Consider the following 24,143-nt stretch of genomic DNA (forward strand, 5'->3'; position numbering starts at 1 on the left):
AGATATACATGTAGTCCTTGAGCTTACAACCACAATCGAGCCCAACATTTCTATTGCTAAATGAGACAGTTCTTAAGTGGATTTTGCCCCATTTTATGACCTTCCTTGCCACAGTTGTGAATCACTGCAGTTGTTAAGTTAGTAACACATTTGTTAAATGAATCTGGCTTCTTCATCGATTTTGCTTGTCAGAAGGTCACAAAAGGGGATCCCGGGACCCCTGCAGCTGTCATAAATACGAACCAGTTTGCAAGCATCCAAATTTCAATCACATGCCCATGGGAATGTCATTTATGGTCATAAGTGTGAAAAAGCGGTCATAAGTCACTTTTTTCAATGATGTTGTAACTATGAACACTCATTAAATAAACTGTTGTAAGTCAAGGATTACCTGTAATTTAAATCAATAGAATTAATTTATCTATGCTTTGGATTTATATCCCTTCTGTCACGCAGGAGCTTGAAGTAACATACACACCGTTTGTTGATCTTCAATGGTTTTCCCCAGAAAAGTTCTGGAAAAGAGTTGGATTCAGGGGTGGCATTCAGCAGGTTCTGACCAGTTCTGGAGAACCGGTAGCAGAAATTTTGAGTTGTTCGGAGAACCAGCAAATACTACCTCTGACTGGCTCCGCTCCCAATCTATTCTCTGCCTCCCGAGTCCCAGCTGATCGGCTGAGTCTTCTTTTGTTGCCCTGCCCAGGACAACGGAGCTGGAAAGCAGGTTAGTGGGGTGGGGAGGGAATGGGATTTTGCAGTCTCCTTCCCCTGCGATGCCCACCAAGTCACACCACGGCCACCAAGCCACGCCCATAGAACGAGTAGTAAAAAAAATTGAATCCCACCACTGGTTGGATTGTGTTGTGTTGATTTCTACAAAGAAAGTCCAGTTTCCCTTTGGAATAGCACCTTTGGGGCAACTAGACCTGGATGAGTGAGAATTTCCATACACATTGACCTGACAAATTGCCAGTGTCCCAAAGTCATTCACAGAAAGATTACAGGTCTGGGATTATTCTTTTCAGTCTTGAGATTGCAGGTAATATGCAGTGATATTACTACAATGGGCAAGGATAGAAAATCCAATTTTTCCAATCCCTTTGGGTGGGGATGGAGATTATCTCTAAGAGTTTCTTTTTAAAGATTAGCCGTTGTGGGCGGAAGGAATGACTTTGAGAAGAGCTGCAACCTTCTCAAGGCAAGGATCTGATAAAAGAAAGTTGAGTCCAGAGCAGAAATGTAATTTGAGAGTGTGTCCCAGATACGAAGATAGAGAGCGGGGAGAGGGAAGTATATTCAAAGTTGCAAGATTCTCTTACTCTAACCATAAGTCATATTATCGTTCATAACTTTTCTTTCCTAGTCTTGTTTACCTTGAATGGCTAATAGTAGGTTTTCTGCACCACTTTAAGCACATACGTACCCTTTTACAAACCAAAAACTATACTGTCAAAAATCTGCTTTGGAGATTTGGGATGTAGACACTTTCTTGTTGCTCCTTGGTTGATATCTTATAAGACTATGATTCCAGGCATATTGGATGAGCTTCTCCTGCCATCCTGATCCTGGTGCTCTTCAGTAGTGTTAGGACTCCAACTGTGACCTACATATGCACAGCAACCAGGTCTGGAATGCTCTGTTGGATGGTCCAACACAATTGTAGGGAAAACCAAAATGGCAAGCAACATTATAGTCTTATTTGTCCCAAAGATCTTGGTGGGCATAAGCAATGATAATAGCAACGGCAACAACAAGAACTCAAGAATATGGAGGTGAGTTTGGTTTTTAATAGATATGTGGCAGAATGTAGATTCTTTTGTTTATTAGAATGTTCTCACTGTGTCCAAAAAAAGGAGTATAATAAGGCTGTCATGCACATATAATTACACTGGATTCCAATACAAAAGGTACAATTAGGGCAAAACCATACTGAGCATTGAAAATGCCTTCTTTAATGTCCAACTAATTTGTCCTCAAAAAGAAATGTATTTTTGCTAGAAGATTTTATTTGCCAAGGAGCCGAACAAAAGAAGTGAGAAACAAATACTTACATTTCCTGTGTAATCACATTTTCACCGGGCTTGATATAGTCCACTGACTTTATGTCCACAATAACAACAGTGTAGAACAGTAACACAACTGCAAAAGGGTTAAATTGCATACAAGCAGCATACTGTATTTTCAAAGTCACTCCAAAGCCTCAATAAATACTACTAAATTAGCCAAGTGATTATATTCTGATAATATATTTGAGATGCGGAGATTTATTAAGGAAACCATGTCTGATCTTCTATTATTTAACATTTTAAAAACAAGCAAAGAATTTCAGCTTTAGAAATGGTACAGTCTGTGAAAGGTTGGGATGGGAACATTAAAATGTGCACATAAGCTTTTATACATAAAGAAAATACATAACATTAATCCAATAAGAGATGTATGGTAAAATATTTTTGAGTCTTAACAATTCTCTCCTAATCACCAGCTAAATTCCTTGGCTACAAAGAGGTAATGGCTATATCATTTACCTAGAGCCGTGGTGGCGAACGTTTGGCATGTGTGCCACAGGTAGCACGCAGAGCCCTCTCTGTGGGCACTGTCACCCCATCTTAGCTCCACTGCGCATGCTTATGTGCCTCCCAGCTGGACTTCGTGTCTCTGCTGTGCATGTGGGGGTGGGGGGTGGGGCACATGTGCAGGGTTGCAGGCAGGGGTGGGATTCTACCAATTCGCACCTATTCACTAGAACCGGTTGTTAACATTCTAAGCAGTTCAGAGAACCGGTTGTTAGAAGAAATTACTGGCCTAATCCTGTAAGGAAGGCAGGGAGGAAATGTTCTGGTGTTGCTTACAGAAACTGCCTCTCCATTAACTCTTACTACATTCTTGGCAGGACTAGACTTTCTGTCTCTGGAACTTCTCTGGAGTTTTTTCCCCTCCTTTGCTGGTACTTTGCTTGTGTGGAGTTTACCATTCAAAGTTACAATGGCACTGAAATAAGTGACTTACGACCATTTTTCACACTTACGACTGTTGCAGCAACCCCATAGTCATGAGAGGCCAGGCGAGGAGATGCGTGCCTCGATGTGAGTGATGTTGAGTTGGCCACGCCCAGCCAGTCACATGACCACCAAGCCATGCCCACCAACTAAGCCCTGCCCACAGAACCGATTGTTAAAAAATTTGAATCCCACCCCTGGGCACAGGTGCATGTGTGGCGCAGGTGCATGCAGGGGGCACATATGGGGGTGTGGGTGCATGCACAGGGGGACGCATGCATGAGCAGGGGGTATGCCTTGCATTTTGGGTATGCATGTGTGTGCACGCATGCGCATACGCACTTTGGGCACTGATTGCCCAAAAGGTTCACCATCACTGACCTAGAGCTTCCTGTCCTCTTCACACAAAGCTGTTTTTTTTTTTTGCTAAATCAAACAAACAATATAAACAATTGCAACTGTACCTTCTGCCAAGTTCATGTAACAGAGCTTTCAACATTTATTTATCTCAACAAAGACATGCATACCTAATGTATTTATTGGCAGTATGCATTTCAAGCAAAATCTCTACACTACACTACTATATCTATTTTTTTATCTGTACACCCAATAAATAATTAATCTGCATGATTTAAAAATTTCTCATATCTTTGGGCCAGATGTAAAGAACTGAATATTGTTCCACTTGGATACAACCTAAATCTTTGGAATTAGGTTATAGGTTTAATTTAGTACACGTTTGCATTAATAAGTTTAATATTTAATATGGAATTTCTTATTTGCTTAGATACTCCATCCTGGTCAAGGGTCTTTGCAATATACTATAATAGTAATAATAACTGAACACTAGCTGTCCTGGTCTGTTTGGACAAAAGAAAGAAAAAAGGGAGGAAGGAAGGAAGGGAGGATTACTATTTATTATGTATTACACCCCCATAGTAATATTGATAGATTATACCTTTTCTGCAGAAATGGAGACTGATAGTTATTTCAAGTCAAACAGTCAATGAAAAGCATGCATTGGGTATTTACATAAAAGACAACCAAGAACTGATGCAAGTTAAAATTGGAACTTACTGAATGTACAGGACATAACATGAATATTGAAATAACGTAATAAATACACAAACAGAATACTGGCAAGGAAAATCCATTACATGGTCAATTTCTACAAAAGATCAAGGGGAAGGTGGATAAAGATAAAATCTGGCAATGGCTTACAACAGGAACATAAAAAAAGAAACTGAAGGCTTGATTTTGGCAGCTGTTTGAACTAATAAAATCAAGACTCGAACTGAAAAATCATCAAGTGATTTAAAGTGCAGATTGTGCAAAAAAGCCACAGGAAAAAACAATAGATGACAAGATCCTACAAACTGATTATAAACAATGACATAACATAGTGGCCAATCCAAATATCTGGCTGACTTCACAACCAACAATAATTTGACTATTCTGCAAAGCATCCTATTTTCTGCAGTGCCAAAATTGAACCTGAGCTGTAGCATTTCACAGAGGGATACCTATTCACACATACCTTCCTTATTGAAAATTAGTATGTCAGAAGAAAAGCTAGGTTAAAACTCTTTCTTCTGACATTATATGGGAAGAGGAAATGTATATGTGTATGCGGTTGTTAAATCCATCTTGTAAAAAGTACAAGTTTATCCTCTCAAACCAACATATCAACTGCTATCCAGAAGCAGCCATAGTTAGAAAAGTCAGAAATTATGATGGCCACCAGTTTAGATGACTGTGGAAAGGAATTGGCTGTATTCACAGAGCAGCTTCTTCCAAATTCAACAGCCTGTTGGGTTGCTATATACTTTCTAGAGATTATCTTACTTTTGCATAGCAGTCACTCAGAACAGCCCTTTAAGAAAACACATTAAGTGCGTTGGTCTCTCATTTTCTTCTTCTGTCCTATCATGTTCTCATGTGGTTTCTAGATCTAGGCACAACCTCTGAGATGAGGCTGTTGAGTTTCTAAGTTCCATCGTGGAAAATATCCGTTTCCAGAATTAGCTCAGTCTCACACTGAAAAGGTAGCAAAACTGGCATATTGGAACTGCTTCTGTAAGCCCTTGGAGAGGATGGACGCATCTCTTTCTCTGATATGAGCCTTCCATAGTGCTCTTCTTGGATGCTTGCTGTGGAGGGGAGTGGCTCATTCCAAGCTACAATGGCTTGTGCAGGTAAGGACATAGGGGAATCTTCATCTTTTCTGTGTGGGTAGGAGGTCAACTCACCACTCAGATGGACTCTCTGGGTGGCAGAACGGTTGGGAGTACAGCAAGGAAAATGGTGGCCGCCCAACAGGCTCCTGAATGCCCGCTGGAAGTCTACGTTGAAAGCATAGATCACCGGGTTGATGATGGAGTTGGACCAGCCAAGCCACATGAAAATATTGAAGACAGATGGGTTGATGCAGGTCAGCTGCTCAGGGCTTCTGTCCTTGGACCCTGTGTCACAAAAGGGCAACAGGCAATTGAGCAAGAAGAACGGCAGCCAGCAGCAGACAAAAACTCCTAAGATGATGGTCAAGGTTTGAAGCAACTTAGTTTCTTTGCACAGTGAGCTGCGCAGAGAAGAAACTGGCTCCTTCCCCTTAACCAAGCCCAGGCCACCTGCCCTTTCTAAGGTGGAGATGCGACGGATCTGAGCCTTAGCAATGCGAAATATCTGCGCGTACATCCCAATCATGACGGAGACGGGAATGTAGAAGCTGACCAAGGAGGAGACAATGGCATAAGTACGGTTGAGACGCGTGTCACAGTGATAGGGAAGCAAGCCAGGGGTCGCCTCAGCGCTGTGCCAGTGGAGGTGGACCGGGATGAAGGAAATGAGGACCGAGAGAGTCCAAGCCAAGGTGATCATCGTGAAGGCCAGGGACTGTGTCATCCGCCGCTCATAGCAGAAAGGGTTGGCAATGGCCCAGTAGCGATCCAGGCTGATGATGCAGAGGTGGAGGATGGAAGCCGTGGAGCACATGATGTCAAAGGCCACCCAGGTGTCACAGAAGGGGCTGCCGAAGAGCCACGCCCCGCCTGCCACTTCTGTGACCGCTTTCCAGGGCATGACCAGCAGTCCTACGCAAAGGTCAGACAAGGCCAGAGAGAGCACAAACCAGTTGGTGGCTCTGGTCCGGAGGTGGGGGAACCGGAGGATGGCCAGGCACACCACACTGTTGCCCACCAGGGTGCTCAGCACCAACAGCGACAGCAAGCATCCTGCCAACACCCTCAAGCCACTGAGCGGGCCTTGGGGCTCCCAGGCCTCCCAGCTGTGGTTGGAAGCATTCTCCATCTTTCTCCTTTCTGGGCTTCTTCTTTGAAAATAAAAATAAAAATCCCCTCCCTTCAAGCCTGAATTTGGTGGGTGCTTGTAGGGGACCTGGCCAGCCACGGGTTCATCAGCAGGTCCGCAGCGCCACCATCTTCGAATCAGAATCAGAGCCACAGAATTGGAAGGGACATTGGATGTCTTGGATATCTTCTAATGGTGCAGTGGTTAGAGCGCAGTACTACAGGCTACTGCTGACCTTCAGCTGACTGCAATTTGGCAGATCGAATCCCACCAGGCTCAAGGTTGACTCAGCCTTCCATCCTTCCGAGGTGGGTAAAATGAGGGCCCAGATTGTTGGGGGCAATAGGCTGACTCTGTAAGCCGCTTAGAGGTGAAGTGGTATATAAGTCCAAGGGCTATTGCCATTCTAATCCAAGCCCCGGCTCAAGCAGGAGACCCAATACCATTCCAGACAAATGGCTGTTAAGTCTCCTCTTAAAAAACCTCCAGTGATGAAACACCCACAACTTCTGAAGGCAACTTTTGTTCCACTGGTTAATTATCCTCACTGTTAAGAAGTTCCTCCTTCATTCCAGGTTGCTTGTCTCCTTGATTAGTTTTCATCCGTTGTTTCTTGTCCTTCCCTCTGGCGCTTTGGGAAATAAGTTATGTTTTTGTCTTTGTGGCAGTAGCGCCTCAAATCCAGGGAGAACACTGCTCTCATATCACCCCTTCATTGGCTCATGACCACCAGCCAACGAAGAAGTCTGGGACTCGCTGCCTTCATTCTTGAGAATGGTCCAATGCAGACTGGAAGAAAGACGGAGAATGAGAGAGAGAGAGAGAGAAGGGAAACCGGACGGCGCGCCTCCCCGTTGAGTTGCCTCCACTGCTTCCATTGCCAAACTTTCCTGCCTTTTGCGGGCTGCGAGCGAGGATCCGAGGCTGGGGTTGCGGTGGTCTTCGAGGAGAGACGGCCGAAGCGGTCGATGCTGCAGGAGCCGGTGGGATGCTACGAGATCCGGGCGCTCTGCCTCTCCCTTGAACGCGGAGCCAAGCGGAGGAGGCGAGGCGAGGCAGGAGCCGGTTCCGGGGGGCGATGTATCCGCGAACCAGGTTAGCTGTTTGCCGGGTCTCGTTTGAAAGTGCGTGGTGCTCGCCCCAGATCTTCTAGCCAGCTTTTCGCTGTTGAAAGAACGGGGAGATGCCTTCCCTTCCCTGAGTCTAACAAGCCAGCTCCGCTTATCTCTTTCTCTCTGTGTGTGTGTGTGTGTGTGTGAGTGTGTGTGTGTGTCTGCCTACCTACCTACCTACCCACCCACCTACCTACCTACCTACCTATATATCTACCTACCTACCTACCTACCTATCTATAAATCTACCTATCTACCTACCTTTCTACCTACCTACCTATGTATCTATCTACCTACCTACATACCTATCTATCATCTACCTACCTACCTACCTATCTATCTATGATGATGGCAGATGAGATTCTGCCCGAAACGTTGCTACAACTTTAAAAGCACAACTATGCTGATGTGGAAAATACCCGAACAAAGCTGAATACCATACATCTATCTGTCTGTCTGTCTGTCTATCTGTCTGTCTATCTATCTATCTATCTATCTATCTATCTATCTATCTATCTATCTATCTATCTATCTATCTATCTATCTATCTATCTATCTATCTATCTATCTATCTATCTATCTATCTATCTATCTATCTAAACAGCCCAGTCTGAAGCTGGCTCAGATAGAGAAAGACTGGGCTATTCACAGCATCGTGGGAGGCAGGCAGAAATTCTACAGGTGCAGCTTTCCTCTCTGATAAGGAGGAACAGGAGGTGGGGGACAAGCTTGCTGCCTAATGCACAACTGTGTAATACTTACAATTAAAAAAAAAAAACCTACTGGATGAAATGTCAACTGATGCTGAATTTCAAATGGGCCACCAAACTTTAAGCCTGTGAGAAGAGGGCAAACCAGTTTAGAGGCAAACCAGTTTATTCAGGCCAGGCCAGCAATTTCCTTGAATTGAATTATTAATGACAGAATTAACAGAATATATATTCTGATTTTACTATATTAATTTATTTGATTTTACTATATTAATTTATTTGATTTTACTAGTTGTTTTGTTTTAAACTGTGGTTTTACATGTAAGCCGCTTTGAGTCGCCATGGCGAATAAGCGGCAATACAAAACTAATAAATAAATAAATAAAATATAAGAGAGTTGGAAGGGACCTTGGAGGTCTTCTAGCCTAACCCTCTGCTCAAGCAGGACACCCTGTACCATTTTCGACAAATGGTTGTCCAACCCCTTCTTAAACGACATGAGTTCAATGTGCAGCTACCTGCCTTGATTGTAAAGAACAGGGGTCCCCAAACTTGGCAACTTTAAGACTGGTGGACTTCAACTCCCAGAATTCTCCAGCCATTCTCTGGTCAAGAATGACCTAAGCCCACAACCTCAGGAAAGAACAAAAGCGAATCGATCTATCTGTCTCTCCTTCCTTCACAAACAAACACCCAGTTTATCAGTGTATCTTATCGCAGCCCTGAAATTACCCTGAGGGTTTTTTAATCTGTCCTATTGTGGCTTTTGAAAGGAGAGACAGCAGTTAATCTGATTTAAGAAAAGGTTTCCTGAATTGTGGTTAGCCATTCTGCTCAGCTGTTCGTTTGTCTTTTGATTCAGAGACTTTATTGCTTCCATCCTTCAGAAGAAAATTATACCAGCCTGACATTTGCCTTCCTAATTGTCCGTCTCTATCCTGATTTTGTTACTCCTGGTCACTGTAAATTAACATGTGCCAAAACTAAACACATTTTCCATCCCTTCTGGTTGCCTTGAGATGGGGCTGATATAAGGGAGAAAATGGTCCTTTAAGACCAGCATAGCTAAGAGTCTCGCTCGTGGATTGGACATTAAATGAAGGCAATACGATTAATTTTTAGCATCACTTGCATCTTTTTAAATACATAGCAGAAAATACATAAATAGAAAACATTTGAAGGATGGTTGCTGGAATTGGGTATGTCAAGTTTAATGAAAAGGAAGACTAAAGGTGACATGATATCTGTGTTCCAATATCTCAGGGACTGCCACAAAGAAGAGGGAGTCAAGCGATTCTCCAAAGCACCAGAAGGCAGGACAAGAAGCAATGAATGGAAACTAATCAAGGAGAGAAGCAACATGGAACTAGAGAGAAATTTGCTAAGAGTGAACACAATTAAGCAGTGGAACAGCTTGCCTTTAGAAGTTGTGGGTGCTCTATCATTGGAGGCTTTTAAGAAGAGACTGGACAGCCACTTGTCTGGAATAAACAGATAACAGATAATCAGAGTTGGAAGGGACCTTATAGGTCATCTAGTTCAACCCCCCACCCAAGCAGGAGACCCTACACCATTTCTGACATATGGCAGTCCAATCTCTTCTTGAAAGTCTCAAGTGATGGTGCTCCCACAACTTCCGAGGGCAAGCTGTTCCATTGGTTGATTGTTCTCACTGTCAGAAAGTTTCTCCTTATTTCCAGGTTAAATCTCTCCTTGTTCAGTTTCCATCCATTATTCCTTGTCTGGCCTACAGGCGCTTTAGAAAATAGCTTGACCCCCTCCTCTCTGTGGCAGCCCCTCAAATATTGGAAGAATGCTGTCATGTCTCCCCTGGTCCTTCTTTGATACAGGGTCTCAAATATTTCTAATATTGTGTATGTTGTGGCAGCCTGTGCAGACAGCAGCAGAATCGACAGTGGGGAAGAACGAGGACCAGTCAGGGAGTCTGGAAAGGACTCGGATGAGGGTCCTGCATCTGATGCAGAGATGGGGCCAGCACCATCTGGGAGTGAGGTGCTGAATCTGGAGCCTCCAGAGTCTGGCAGCAGCGAGGCAGAGGAACAAGGGGAGCCTGTTCCCAGTGCGTATGTGCGCAGAACTGCTGGAAGGCAAAAGCAGCTGAGATAAAAGGGCGACTCAGGAGTAAGGCTTGGAGGTGATTTCCCCTCTCACAAGGTATAAAGAACAGGCAAAAGTGATGAAACCTTTGCAGGAAGCAAAGTCATTCTTCCTGTTCTGATTAAATCTTGAAGCTCTGTGTGGACTTTGTACTTCAGTTGTTTTTTTATAATTCATTTGGCACACTAGTTGTTGGCAGCAATTCAAAGGAAAGAAAGGTGGGTGCTTATCTTGAAGGGACAGTTTGGGATTCATTACCAGCTGGGAATGAACATAATTCTCAGCATTGAAATAAACCAAGAGTTGTTTTAACGAAACAGATGCTTAATTATGGTCTCGGGAAGCCTTGGTCAGAACAGTATATGTACACCTCACAGAGTCCTTCTATAAGAGAGTTGGGTGGTTTTAAAAATTTGATGAATAATTAAAAAACAAACAAACAAATCATCATGAGGCATGGCAGAAAAGGGAGGTTCCCAGGGCAAAATTCTGTCATAGTTAATGGGATAATCAACAAGTCATAGGCAGGAACTTGGAAATTTGGCCATATGTCTTGTTCACAGCTTAAAATCATGGGCACCTTCTTTACCAAGGCTTCATTGCCATGGCCCTCTTAAACCTTCATTTATTGAGTGAAGTTTTGTTGGCTGTGCTAAGCCACAAATCATTGCATAAAATGATAATCGTTGGCTGACAAATCCCAAGTCAAGTCCAAGCCAACCATGTCGCAAGAGTGCATGGTGGGTGATTGAGGCAACATGTTAAAATAATTCAAAGAGTTTGGCCCCTCCATTAAAGATAGATGCTTGTTTGTTCATTATCTATTTTCTTATTAGAGTTATATCCCACCTTTTTTTTACCAGGAGTTCCAGAAAACCTATTTAGCTCCTTCTTTGTATTTTTTACAAAGCAGGAATCATTTGAGTTTCCATCATTGAGGCCAGTCTCAAACCTGCCTCCAGTCACTATTTTTCTTCTTGTTCTTGCACCATATCCATCAACGGATGTTGACGATCGTGTTGGCGATCCTATTTTATGAACAGCCACACAAAAAAGTGTTGCTGAGTTTTGTCGAAACCAAAACTTAGATTTTGAAGCCATGATGTTCTTCTGCCTGCGTCTCATTTGGTTTCAATCTTTCCTTGGAGGATTAAGTGAAGTATGCTGTATTTTTCCAGGTATTGCATCACATGTCCAAAATATTCTTTCGCTTTTTATGGTTTTGATGATTTCCTTTGGCTTTCCCAGCCGGCATATACCTTATCACTATCTTTAGGGTATCTCAAACAATTATTTGGCTTTGGATTTCTCTCTTAGTAATGCAGTAAACATTGCAGGCTACAGTGTTAGATTTATTTATTTTAGAGCAGTCTCTTTCTGCTGATCTCACAGATATTTGCCATCTTCACCCTTTTTAATGTTAGAACTGTGAAAATTATATGTTGTTCTGTGAAAGCTCTTGGCTCTAAATGAAGAAACCAGCTGGCATCCAAGTTGGTGATAACATATTCACTTTTTTTTTTAAAGTACTCCATAAAAAATAGAGATGATTAAGAGCAGAATACCTCCAAGACATGGCCTCTCAGGGGAAAAAAAAACCAAGTTCCTGGTTTGCCAATCAAATCTTTTTCATTACAGTTATCTATGATGGATGGAAATATATGCAAAGGGCATATTCTTTTTCCCCCCACATGTTGGCTAGAAACATTTTTAGGTGCAGATAATTCAGTGATAAAATGTCCCTTGCATTCTGAAGTAGTATAAGATAGTCCTCAATTTTGATCATAATTGGGCCCAGAACTATGGTTGAAGGTTGAGGTGATTATAAAATCAAGTGCCCACATAATTGTCTCACCTACTGGCCACAATCCCTGCTCTGCCTGTTGCAGCCATGAAGTGACCACACAGGTTGTTATGTAGAAAAGAGGTGCCTCATGGAATCACCTTTGGGAAAGAGATGCAACTAATCTGCTGTGTGACCTTCCTCTACAGAGATTGAGTGCCAGAAGCAGGCACCATTTTGGGAGAGCCAGAGGCGGCTTTGTGCAATTCTGGAGCAAGTGCCATCCCACATGTCGCAGAGGTGGCTGCCATAGAGCCAGTGTCATGGTTACCCTCAGAACCCAGTTCGGAGAAGGAGGAGTTGGAACTAGAACCATCTGAAAGGGAAAGCATACCAGAGGCTGAGGACGGTGCTGTCCCAGGCCCCTCTGGCATTGGGGGAGGTAGTCAACCAAATGGAGAGCTGCCTGCCTTCATAGACACAGGGGAGGGTCAGCTGCTGACTGGCAGTGGTGCTGATAGACAGCCAGTCTCCTCTGATGAGGAACAGTAGTTTAATCCACTCTTTGCAAATTATGGATTGTAGTTTTAGTATAGTCAGACCACGTAAAATGGACCGACTGGATTTTATCATAGATTTTAGCTATTATTTTATACTAGAATGTTTAATTGTATATTTACTGAGTGTTTTTATTTGTTCTGGTCTCTGGTCTGTTACCGTAATAAATTGAATCGAATACTCCACTCAATCTAAGGGCAAGAAGAGTGGAGTGTAGGGTTAGATCTGCAAGGCTATTCGGGAAGAAGTCACTCACCCCTCTTCACACCTGCAGGGGAGTTAACACCTGCAGGGGAGTAACTTAAGGAGAAGCGGTGAGAAGTTAATTTTTGCCAGGAACAATTGTTTTCTTTAGTTGACAATCCCCCCGGCTTCGACTGAGGCCTGTTGCTGTTTGCCTTGCCTCGCGTGGAAGATTGTTTGGATCTAGCCCTTCTCTTGTGGTTCTGCTTTTAGCCCTTTGCTTCGCTGGCCCTTTGAAACTGCTTCTTGCCTGGGACCTGTTCCTCATCCTGAAGACTGCCCTTGTCCTGCGTCTGGAGTCTGCCTTGTGGATTGGACTTGGAACCTTGGACCTTGCCCTGTGAGTATGCTCCTACTCTGTGGGTTTTCTTTGTACTGCTGAGGCTGTGTTTGGGAGACGGAAGATGGCTGCCTCCAGGTTAGTGTGGGGGTGGAGCAGAGGTGGTATTCAGCAGGTTCTGACAAGTTCTGGAGAATTGGTAGCGGAAATTTTGAGTTGTTCGGAGAACCAGCAAATACCACCTCTGACTGGCCCCGCCCCCATCTATTCTCTGCCTCCTGAGTCCCAGCGGATTGGCTGGGTTGCTGTCAGGATTCTGGCAGTGACCTCAATTAACTCATGAGTCTCGAGCCAAACTTCCAAAACTTCAAAGGATTTATTGGGAGGTTAATATGTTGCCCTGCACAGAAGAACGGAGCTGGAAAGCAGGTTAGTGGGGTGGGAGAGAATGGGATTTTGCAGTAACCTTGCCCTGCCATGCCCACCAAGCCACGCCCACCAAGCCACACCCACAGAACCGGTAGTAAAAAAAATTTGAATCCCACCAGTGGGGTGGAGCCTTACCGGTCATTGCTGTTGGCTGGGATGTTTGTTGAGAGAAATAAAGAGGTATCTGGAGGCCTGCCTTGCCTGGGACCACCTGGGACAAAACAGTCATACCTTGCCTGCCATTTCATGCAACCTTGTGCAAAGGTCAGGCAAGGCCAGCAGGAGCACAAAACAATTGGTCGACTAGCTCACAGGCGGAGAAATCAGAGGAACCAACTGCTGTGTGTCCTGCACCAGCCAGGCACATCAGGCTGATGCCCACCAGGGCGCCCGACAGTGACAGCAAGCACCCTGCCAACATCCTAAGGTCAGAATAAAAGATCAACATAAGGAAGCAATTCACCTACCTTTACTTTATTGTAAAATGAAAAACAGAGTCGCTATGGAAATTGCTAAGAGACTTGGCATTGTCGCCAATTAGTGTTGAGAAGTTGTAAGCTGCTGTTTAAAAAGGGCAACCACAGCCATATTTTAAAGAAATAAAAATTGCTAAATTGGAACGAAGTCTGATAGACCGAACACTCATTAGGGCATAAGGGATCTCAGAAAGAAAGACGCTACACCTGTGGGCGGTGGGTTTGTGATGGGCTGTGAGATGTCAAGGACAGTGCTGTTTACAGATTACAGATGAGTTGGAAGGGACTTTGTAGGTCATCTAGTCCAACCCCCCGCCCATGCTGATGATGCTTACACACTCTACAAATGATGTGTGGTCTGCATTGGCTCTGGGACAAGGAGAAAGTGCAGATCTAGCCATTGTGGCATCAAAGCAACAAAAAACATGCCAAAATTTCAAAGAAGAAAAGATTCAAGCAACTGTCAGGACAAGCTATTATGATAGACAGAGAATGATGGGCAGTGAAAGCCTTGGATAATAAGCAGGCTATACAACAACTAAAAGTACATTTTTAAAGGAACGAATAAGAGAAAAAGATGTCAAAAACTAAAAAAAAAAAAAGAGAGAGAGATTTTTAAGACCAGAAAATCACAGAATCATTTACACCTAAGTTAAGATTACTCCAAACTAATTGTGGATGATATACAGTACAATAGAGACAAATGACATAAAGAAATATGGAAAGTTGGTATTGAAAGTCTGCAGAGAAGATTATAAAATAATAGAAAAAATAAATCAGAAACCTATCCCCCTAGAAAATTAGTTAGAAGACATAATAACCACTTGTCATAAAGAAAACCATCAGATGCAGAAGAAATACCCAGTGGGTTATTTAAAAGTTGAGAGGCAATTAAAGTGTGACATAAGACTTTAGAATCTAGAAAAGATAATAGATTCATAGATATATCTATACCAAAGAACAGAAATGCAAGAGATGGTGTACTAAATCTTCAAACAATCATATATTTTTTATAAAGAAGATAGTCATACTTGGAAGGAGATAGGTTAAAAAAACAGAGAGCCATATGTGGAAGCAGATATGACAACTATATCATAAAACAGGCAAAGGAACACAAAATCAGATAGCTAGCATAAAATGGATTATAGAGTGAATAAATATAAAAAGAAGGTTAACCTTTCTTGTACTGAGTATAAAAAGATGCTTGATTATGTCGATCATATCTGATAATGGGGGTGGGGGGGCAATGAAGGCTAGTAAGTATACCGGAATAGCTGATTTGAAGAACATTCACAATGAACAAGAAGCTATTGACAGAGGATAATTAGGACTGCAGAGAAAACAATTATTACCAACCTGCCTTCAATAGAGGACCTGTACACTGCACGAGGAGGGCTGTGAAAATATTTATAGACCCCTCACATCCCAGATATAAACTGTTTCAACTCCTTCCCTCAAAACGACGCTATGGAGCACTGTACACCAGAACAACTAGACACAAGAACAGTTTTTTCATTTCTCTGCTAAACAAATAATTCCCCCAACACTGTTCAACTATTTACAAAGTCTGCACTACTATTACTATTAATCTTCGCATCACTCCTTATCACCCACCCCATCCCACTTGTGACTGTATAACTGTAACTTTGTCGCTTGTATCCTTACGGTTTATATTGACTGCTTCCTAGTATGATTTGATTGCTTATTGCATCCTATGACTATTATTAAGTGTTGTACCTTATGATTCTTGACTCTTGACGAATGTATCTTTTCTTTTATGTATACAGAGAGCATTTGCACCAAGACAAATTCCTTGTGTGTCCAATCACACTTGGCCAATAAAGAATTCTATTCTATTCTATTGTAAAAACTAAAGTTAAAGAAACAATTGTTCAAAATTGGAAAGGGAATGAGGCAAGGATGCCCATTGCCCCATACATGTATTTATTTTGGATAATTATAATTGTTTTAATTATACTATATTTTTTGGATTGAATGTACACCATCATTGATTGTGACTGGCGGCTATAGAAAATGAATGAATGAATATCTGTTTAACTTGTACAGAAGATCTGATATCTAGAATCAAAATACTGTAAATAGGAAACCCTTAACCATTTTTGACGCTGAGATGACACCCACTGTGTTAGCTGAATTAGCTGAATGTAAAAAAAAAAAGACTTGAAACAGTTTGTTAGGAAAATTTTAAAAAGCAAAGAAAAAAAGTCAGGGTCAGGATTAGATGGATTATGTCAACCAGCATATTTAATGAATTCGCGGTTGATGAAAAAAAGATTAAGATAATTTTGTATTCGGGTGTTCAAGGACAGATAAACATGAATAGAGTATGAGAGAAGAAAAGTAGAGATTTATCCTGGCAAGAAGGCAGTGGAAAACTTTCACAATAATGAAGATATTATTACACTATGTTGTAAAGATAATCCTCATTTAGCAACCCATTTTGCTTTGTTTGCAACCTGTCGCAGTTATAATTGTAATGAAAAAAAATAACTGCAACCAATCCTTGCAGCTCTGTAAAGCAAAGGAAAGCTGAAGTAAAATAATAAGCACAGTTGCAGTTTTAATAAGTGAATATGTCACTTAACAAGTAATTGCCAATCCTAATTGTGGTTACTAGACGAGGGCTATCTATGTAATTACGAAGATCAGAATTGTTAAAACAATGTTTCTTTCGTTGGTGGTGCACAGTTCTGAATGCTGTGCCTTAAGAAAGAGAAAGAAACAGATTCAAAGTTGTTTATTATGGGCTGCCAGAAGAATCTATCAATTGGTTCTGGAAGAAATAAAGACTGACTCTTCCCTTGAACTGATGAGTGGCATAATTTCAGTGATGTGAGCAGATAACGTACTAATAAAAAACAATTGCCATACATTTGGTGAGAGGGAGGGAAGTAGAAAGTCAAGACAAGGGATGTAGAAGATCAGAGTGTCAGGATTCCAGCAATCGCTCTAATTAAATAATGATTCTTGAGCCTAACTTTTAAAAACATCAAAGGATTTATTAGAGGTGACATACTGGCATTGCCCTGTATGAAGCCCACCCTGGCATATGTAATGTACCTGTGACCCTGTTTCCCCCTTCCCCCGGGTGTCTCATAAATCAGATTCTCCAATTAAGCACATTCACGGGTTGTCATCAGTCACGTTTTCCAATTAAATATATTCTCGGGCAAAAGCTCTGGTAGTTTAGTTACAATCTTTTAAAGATAAGTGTTGGAATGTACTTTCGATTTCAAACTGCTGCACTGCTTTTCAAGATTTTCTCCCCCCTCCCTTTTTTTATGGAAGCTACTAAAACAGGCATAGGAATATTTTAGGAGTTGACACAGAGATACTTTTGGGATGTTCCAAAAAGAACTGCAAGATACTTGTTGATGCTCATCAGGATTAATATATATACACCACAAAGGTTGTAAGTTCTTTTTAGAATTTGCACTTTGTTCTTGAAAAAAGAACTGCAGGTTGTCACAAAGAAAAAATAAAGTTGGAAGATACTTGTTGATGCTCATCAGGATTAATATCTACACCTGTTGGAAGTTAAAACCCACCCCTCTCCTAGGAAAATGAAATATTTTAGGATATATTAAAAAGGCAGAATATTTCCCCTAAAAAGAGAAACTCGGAAGGAGAAGTTCATCCCCACCTTTGTTAATGGGTGGGCCATTAAGGCCTAGACCAGAGTATATTCTACATAACAAAGGCCTCTGCCCATCTCACCACCTGGCCTGGGAAGATTGCATCATCCAGCACTCAGTTGAACCCATGTGGTCCAGACAAAGCCTACAAAGTTAGTTAAGACCCCCGCCACTGGGAGTCTGACAGCCAATGGGTTACATTTCTTGCACAGGAACAGGAAACACTAAGGTGGGGCCCAACAGAAGGTATAAAACTAAGGGTTTCTCAGCATCTCGGCCCTTTTTTCCCCTTCTTTCTTAACCCAAGGCATGTGATCCTATCCACCATTAAACCATCTTTCCAAGCAGTCACCATGTTTCCAGTGTCTTTCTTCCCCACTTGGAACTGAACCCAGAAGTCTATTTCTTCCAACACACCACAACGGTGGTAAGATCTTTTTAGAATATGTACTTTATTCTTTTTTGGGGGGTGGAAATAACTAGCCAAATTGCATAGGAGAATTAACACAATTGTGCAGGAGACTTTCCTAACTGTAACAAAGCACCATCAAATAGGAAGGCCACAGGCAGGTAACCTCCTCACCGCTTAATTGACAGCAGCTGCAGACCCTTGAAAGCTAACATTTTAGATTTTTCATAGTGCATTACAGCCAGGTCATGTGGGGTTGTGGGAAAATTTGAAATGGTATCCCTGCTGATGACAGATGTTGGAGCAAAGTCAGAAGAGGCAGATTGGGACATTCCATTCAACCCATAGGATGTCTGGGGAAGCATATTTTTAAAAATGGAAGTCTATCTTTTATGTCCTGCTGTTTAATAATGTTGGTACAATCCTCTGTTGCTTTTGATCCCAGTAGCCTTGAAAACGCAAAAAAGCAAACAGAAAGGGACAGATTTCAAAGAGTACCACTAGAGGGCAAACCCAACATTACAAAAAAGTCATTTCCACCCCCGCTCCTCCCAGTTTCTGTTGACTGTCCCTTGATAGTCCCTGTTGTTCAATGATTCATACCGTCTGTTAACACATGGGGGGGGGGGATTCTGTTTCGTTCTTTAAGTGTTAGCAGTTTTTAATGTTAGGAGATGAAGTGAGAGACCGTTTAGGACACCTACAAATTGCACAGAAAAATGTAGTAGCTTGGGGAGTAATCCGTTCTGCTCAGAAAAATAAAAATGGTAAAAACAATTGCATTCTGCAACAAGACATCAAGGACAAGAGTTTATCGACTCTGGAAGGCCACCAGAGAATTCTAGGGGCTGCAGGCTAAATTTGGAAGTCAAGAAGCCCTGGAAGAAAAAACACTTTGATACTGGCATCCAAGAAACTGAATGGTTTTGCCCATGAAGATCCCAAGAGGTAGCTTCAACTCAAAGGAGCCTTACTTCATGAGTGGCCAGTTTACAATAAATTTTAAGTAAACCTAAATATCATTAAACCTATAATGCTGTTCAGCCTGCTTAAGAGCAGTTGCCATGTTTTTAACATGCTTTTCTTCCTTCTCCCAGTGAAATGTCTAAATTCTTAGATAAATTCATAAATGGAGTATTATCTAAGGGCTTCCTGCTTGAGAAGTGGGCTGGACTAGAAGACCTTCAAGGTCCCTTCCAACTCTTTTATTCTGTGTTCCATGTTCTAAGTCAGTGGTAGGATCCTTGGACAAATTCCTTTCTCCTCCTTTTTCATCATCTATATCCTCTCTCTCTCTCTGGTCAGCTATTCTGTTTGGCATTTATTGTTCCAACTGTTTTATAACCAATAATAAAAGTGTGTGAACTCATTCCTGATTAAACCATCTCAATATTTTAATACAGAACTGGGAAATAGATGCTTTGTTTCAGAGACTTAACATAATATGGATAGCACAGCCAAGTTTCTTGAAGGCATTTTTAATATCATCTTTTCTATTCATTGCATCAGCCTTCTCCATATCAATGCTCACCACTTTGGGTTTATTTAGTTATCCATAAGTCACACAGTCCCATGTTCTTATAATCCATACGTTGCATCTCAGTAGCAAAAATGTCAAATTTTGATTGGTGCGGTTTTTTTCCTTCTCTTTTTTTTAGAAAGAAGGCATCAAATAGGTATACAAAGCCATTACAAAGTTTGATGAATTGATTTTATAAGAAACACTCAACCCTTTAGTTTATGTTACACCCTTTCTTGGCAAATAATTTTAAAATCAGGGCGGAAATTTCTACTCTTTCCTCCCCTCTGATGGTATAACATAACCGATTGTATCTGCTGAAATTCTTGGAGGTTAAAACCTTATAATAATTATTCTTCTCTGCAAGAGAATATGCTTCATATGTCATGGTTAAACCAGAATCATAAACCCAATCTCCCTCTAGATGGCTTCTCCCATGGTTCCTTCCTTACCAGGTAGGTTGATCCATTGCCTTATAAACTGCATACATAGTGTGGGTGACTCATCTGATGAACCAGTCAGTAGGCACAGATTGTGCTCTGCATTCACTCACTGCTGTGTGGAAATGGATGAGGGAAGCCACAACATGTTTCAGGGCTCTTGAACAAAGGAAGTTCTTCCTGTTACTCAAGCCACAGAGTTCCTCTCTGTTTGCAGAGATCTTTAGATATTCAAGCTGGTTTTAGAATGCAAGGTCATGTTTGCCCTTTCCTAGGGGCTCTAAGTTCTGCTTCCAAGTCTTCTATAACAAAGGAATTTGAGGTTATCCTATCATTTCAGGTGAAGGAAAAACAACGGAAGGCAACCAAAAAAAAAGTTCATGAACACCTAAATGCAAAAGTTCTACAATCCAGCCATCAATAAAAGGACAACTAAATGTATTAGGTGTTAATGACTTTTATAAACAGAAAATACAAATAACAATGTGATTTCTATGTGTAACTAAAATTATTACCAGCCGAATGTACAGGGCCATATGGAGCTCAAAATACCTGCTAGCCAATGCTTTCTAACTGCTCTAGGTTATAAGACCCCTTCTCTCGAACCAGGCCTTTGTAATCTAACATATAGCCATGGTGGCACAGTGGTTAGAACGCAGTATTGCAGATGAACTCGTTATTCACTGACAGCAGCTCGATCCCAACCAACCCAAGGTTGACTCAGCGTTTTCATCCTTCTGAAGTCGGTAAAGTGAGGACGCAAATTGTTGAGGGCAATATCCTGATTCTGTAAACTGCTTAGATAGGGTTGTAAAGCACTGTGAAGCAGTATATAAGTCTAAGTGCTCCTAATAAGTGCTATTACTATATATGGAAAACATCTGATTGGAGAAGGCTAACCGCATTTAATGTGCTCAGAGGCTTTGGACTTCAAGCAGCCATCTTCATTTCATAGTTATGTGAAACACTGCTTTTATCATTCCAGGTAGTTCAGTGGAAATTAGTAGAAACAATCTAATGGACAGGTTCAACCTAAAGTAGGTGGATGCACCTAAAGTAGATCTTCAGATGGCTCAACAATGTAATATATCACATGAGAAGGTTCAGTTCCTCCGTTTTTCAAGAAGTGTGCTTGGTGAACCATTATTGTCTTCTTCTAATATATTTTGGTCAACTTCCTTGTCTAGCTTTCAGAGACAGATGTGTTATTCAGCAGGTTCTGACCAGTTCTGGAGAACCGATAGCGGAAATTTTGAGTAGTTCAGAGAATCAGCAAATACCACCTCTGACTGGCCCTGCCCCCATCTATTGTCTGCCTCCTGAGTCCCAGATGATTGGCTGGGTCTTCTTTGGTTGCCCTGCACAGGAGAACAGAGCTGGAAAGCAGGTTAGTGGAATGGGGAGGAACGGGATTTTGCAGTAACTTTCCCCTGGAGTGGGGTGGGAATTGAGTTTTACAGTATCCTTCCTTCGCCATGCCCATCAAGCCACGCCTATCAAGCCGCACCACACGTACCAAGCCATGCCCACAGAACTGATAGGACAAAATTGTGAATCCCACCATTGTTCAGAGGTGGTAGTATATTCCAAGTTGAATGGAGAGAAAGTTGCAAGTTGCAAAATATTGCCACTTTGGAACAGCAGTACATTTCTCTTTTCCCAGGAAAATGAATACCCTTTTTGGTTTTGTTTTATTATTTTATTTGTATCCCACCTTTATTATTCGTATAAATAACTCAAAGTGGTGAACATATCCAACACACCTTCCTGTTTTCCCCACAACAAGAAGTCTAGCTAAGAGAGAGTGATTGGCCCAAGGACTTTCATGGTTGACTTTCATGGTTAAGGTAAGATTTGAACTCATGGTCTCCTGCTTTCTAGCCTGGAGTCTTAACCACAAGACCAAACTGACTTTACTGTATTAAAAGCAAGAAGATCAAGGAATTCTTGCCCTAACCAGATTCTTTTGGAGTATTACTTAATAAAACTGAATAAAACTGAACAAAGGGAAACAACAACAGAACAAAAATTGCACACTTAAGGGCCCACATACACAGGGGTGGGATTCAAATTTTTTAACAACCGGTTCTGTGGGCAGGGCTTAGTTGGTGGGTATGGCTTGGTGGTCATGTGACTGGCTGGGCATGGCCAACTCAACATCACTCACATCAAGGCACGCATCTCCTCGCCTGGCCTCTCGTGATGTGGGGGTGCTGCAATAGTCGTAAGTGTGAAAAATGGTCGTAAGTCACTTTTTTCAGTGCCATTGTAACTTTGAATGGTCACTCCACACAAGCAAAGTACCAGTAAAGGAGGGGGAAAAAAACTCCAGAGAAGTTCCTGAGACAGGAAGTCTAGTCCTGCCAAGAATGTCATAAGGGTTAATGGAGAGTCAGTTTCTATAAGCAACACCAGAATGTTTCCTTCCTGCCTTCCTTACAGGATTAGGCCAGTAATTTCTTCTAACAACTGATTCTCAGAACTGCTTAGAATGTTAACAACCGGTTCTAGCAAATAAGTACGAACCGGTAGAATCCCACCCCTACACACACACAGGTAAACTTATACAAACAGTCAGAATAACAAGCTTGCAAGGGACTTCTAGTCCAGGGGTCCCCAACCTGTGGGCCATGGCTCCCTAGTGAGCCGTGAAGGGTTTGCAGTCAGGCCATGGAAACGGCCAGCAAGCATGCGCACATTTGCATCCCCACTTGCATGTTCAGCGGGCGAGTGGGTGCACACACGCTCCGTTTAAGTGAGCAGTAGGTGCGTGTGCATGCCGCTCGTGCAAATGGTGCTGCATGCACATGCGCAGGCGTGCCAATTGCTCGCGCAGAACCATCCCTTCTCTCACTGAATCCGCAAAGCCAGAAACATTGGGGAACTCTGTTCCAGTCCAACCCGCTGCTTAAGCTGGAGAGCCTATAACATTTTCGACAAATCGTCTCTAGTCTCTTCTTAAAAGCCTCCATTGTTGGAGCATCCACAACTTCTGAAGGCATGCTGTTCCATGGGTTCATTGTTCTTACTGTCAGGAAATGTCTTTTTTGTTTTAGATTGCTTCTCTCTTTGTTCAGTTTCCATCCATTGCTGTTTCTCTCGCCTTCTGGTGCTTTGCAAAATAGGTTGACCCCTCTTCTTTGTGGCAGCCCCTCAAATTTCGGAATTTAGAATACTTAGATACAATGAATCTATCCATCTGCCGAGATTTTTATAGCCTAAACCAACCAACCTTCCTTCCTTCCTTCCTTCCTTCCTTCCTTCCTTCCTTCCTTCCTTCCTTCCTTCCTTCCTTCCTTCCTTCCAGATACCAGCCCAGAAAGAGTGCTATCTCCTGTTATTGGATAGGCAATGAGATTGGTGTACAAACCGTTATCTTAAGCCTGAAGGTAAAGAGGGGGAATTGGCAAAATTGTGAAGATTTTAGTCAAATTAAGCTTTGACTTCAGCTTGGTTGACCCATCCTGCCAAGCCACAAATCAGAGGGTAGGATGCAACTTGTTTAGGGCTGTACCATTTGATGTCTAAATGACAGGATACAGCTTAGCATGGCACAAACACAAATCCTGTTTTTTCTTCAGCAAATCAGGAGATGCAAACTATAGCCTAGCACACACCCATCCTGGCATATGAACCCAGTTTTGGCCCGGTTTAAAAGGAAATGAAAACAAAACATATTGTAATTGAGACGATTTAGATCACCATTATAGCTTAAGAAACACATGAACAAAAATTATAGTCCATGATAGTAAAAAAAAAACCCTCACAAAGAAATCAACTCCGCTGCAACCAAATAAAACAATTTAGACAAAATGGTTTCTTTTTTTAAATGAAGATTCCCCCCCCACTCCATTGTTGTAGCTACCTTAAGGCTACCAAGTGCATTCAGCAGGCTACAAACATGGTCATTAGATATAAGGCTTTGTTGTGATATAAGCTTGTTGAATAGGCAGTTGTAGACAATTAGCAGCAACATTCACAGGTTATATTAATAGGATCACTTAAGAAGAGTTAGGGAGTTGACCAAATCATTGTATCTATCTAAGCATTACTGTCCTATAAAGAAGGCAGTTAGCAGTAGCAACCAGATATAGAAGGGGGTAATCTG

General features: G+C 42.0%; 1 protein-coding gene across 1 annotated transcript; it reads right to left on the bottom strand.

Annotated features, from left to right (window-relative positions):
- Positions 1-4,827: 4,827 nt before the first annotated feature.
- On the bottom strand, positions 4,828-6,302 carry LOC113442771 (D(1) dopamine receptor-like). Its single transcript, XM_026710542.2, has one exon. It carries the CDS (start codon positions 6,300-6,302, stop codon positions 4,983-4,985), a length of 1,320 nt encoding a protein of 439 aa, XP_026566327.1. The 3' UTR covers positions 4,828-4,982.
- Positions 6,303-24,143: the final 17,841 nt, after the last annotated feature.

The sequence above is a fragment of the Pseudonaja textilis genome, chromosome 4, assembly GCF_049901715.1.
Source record: "Pseudonaja textilis isolate UNSWEBS1 chromosome 4, rPseTex1.2, whole genome shotgun sequence".
Taxonomy (NCBI): Eukaryota; Metazoa; Chordata; class Lepidosauria; order Squamata; family Elapidae; genus Pseudonaja; species Pseudonaja textilis.

Coding starts and splice junctions, on each gene's coding strand:
- LOC113442771 (XM_026710542.2), bottom strand. CDS start 6,302: ATGGAGAATGCTTCCAACCACAGCTGGGAGGCCTGGGAGCCCCAAGGC.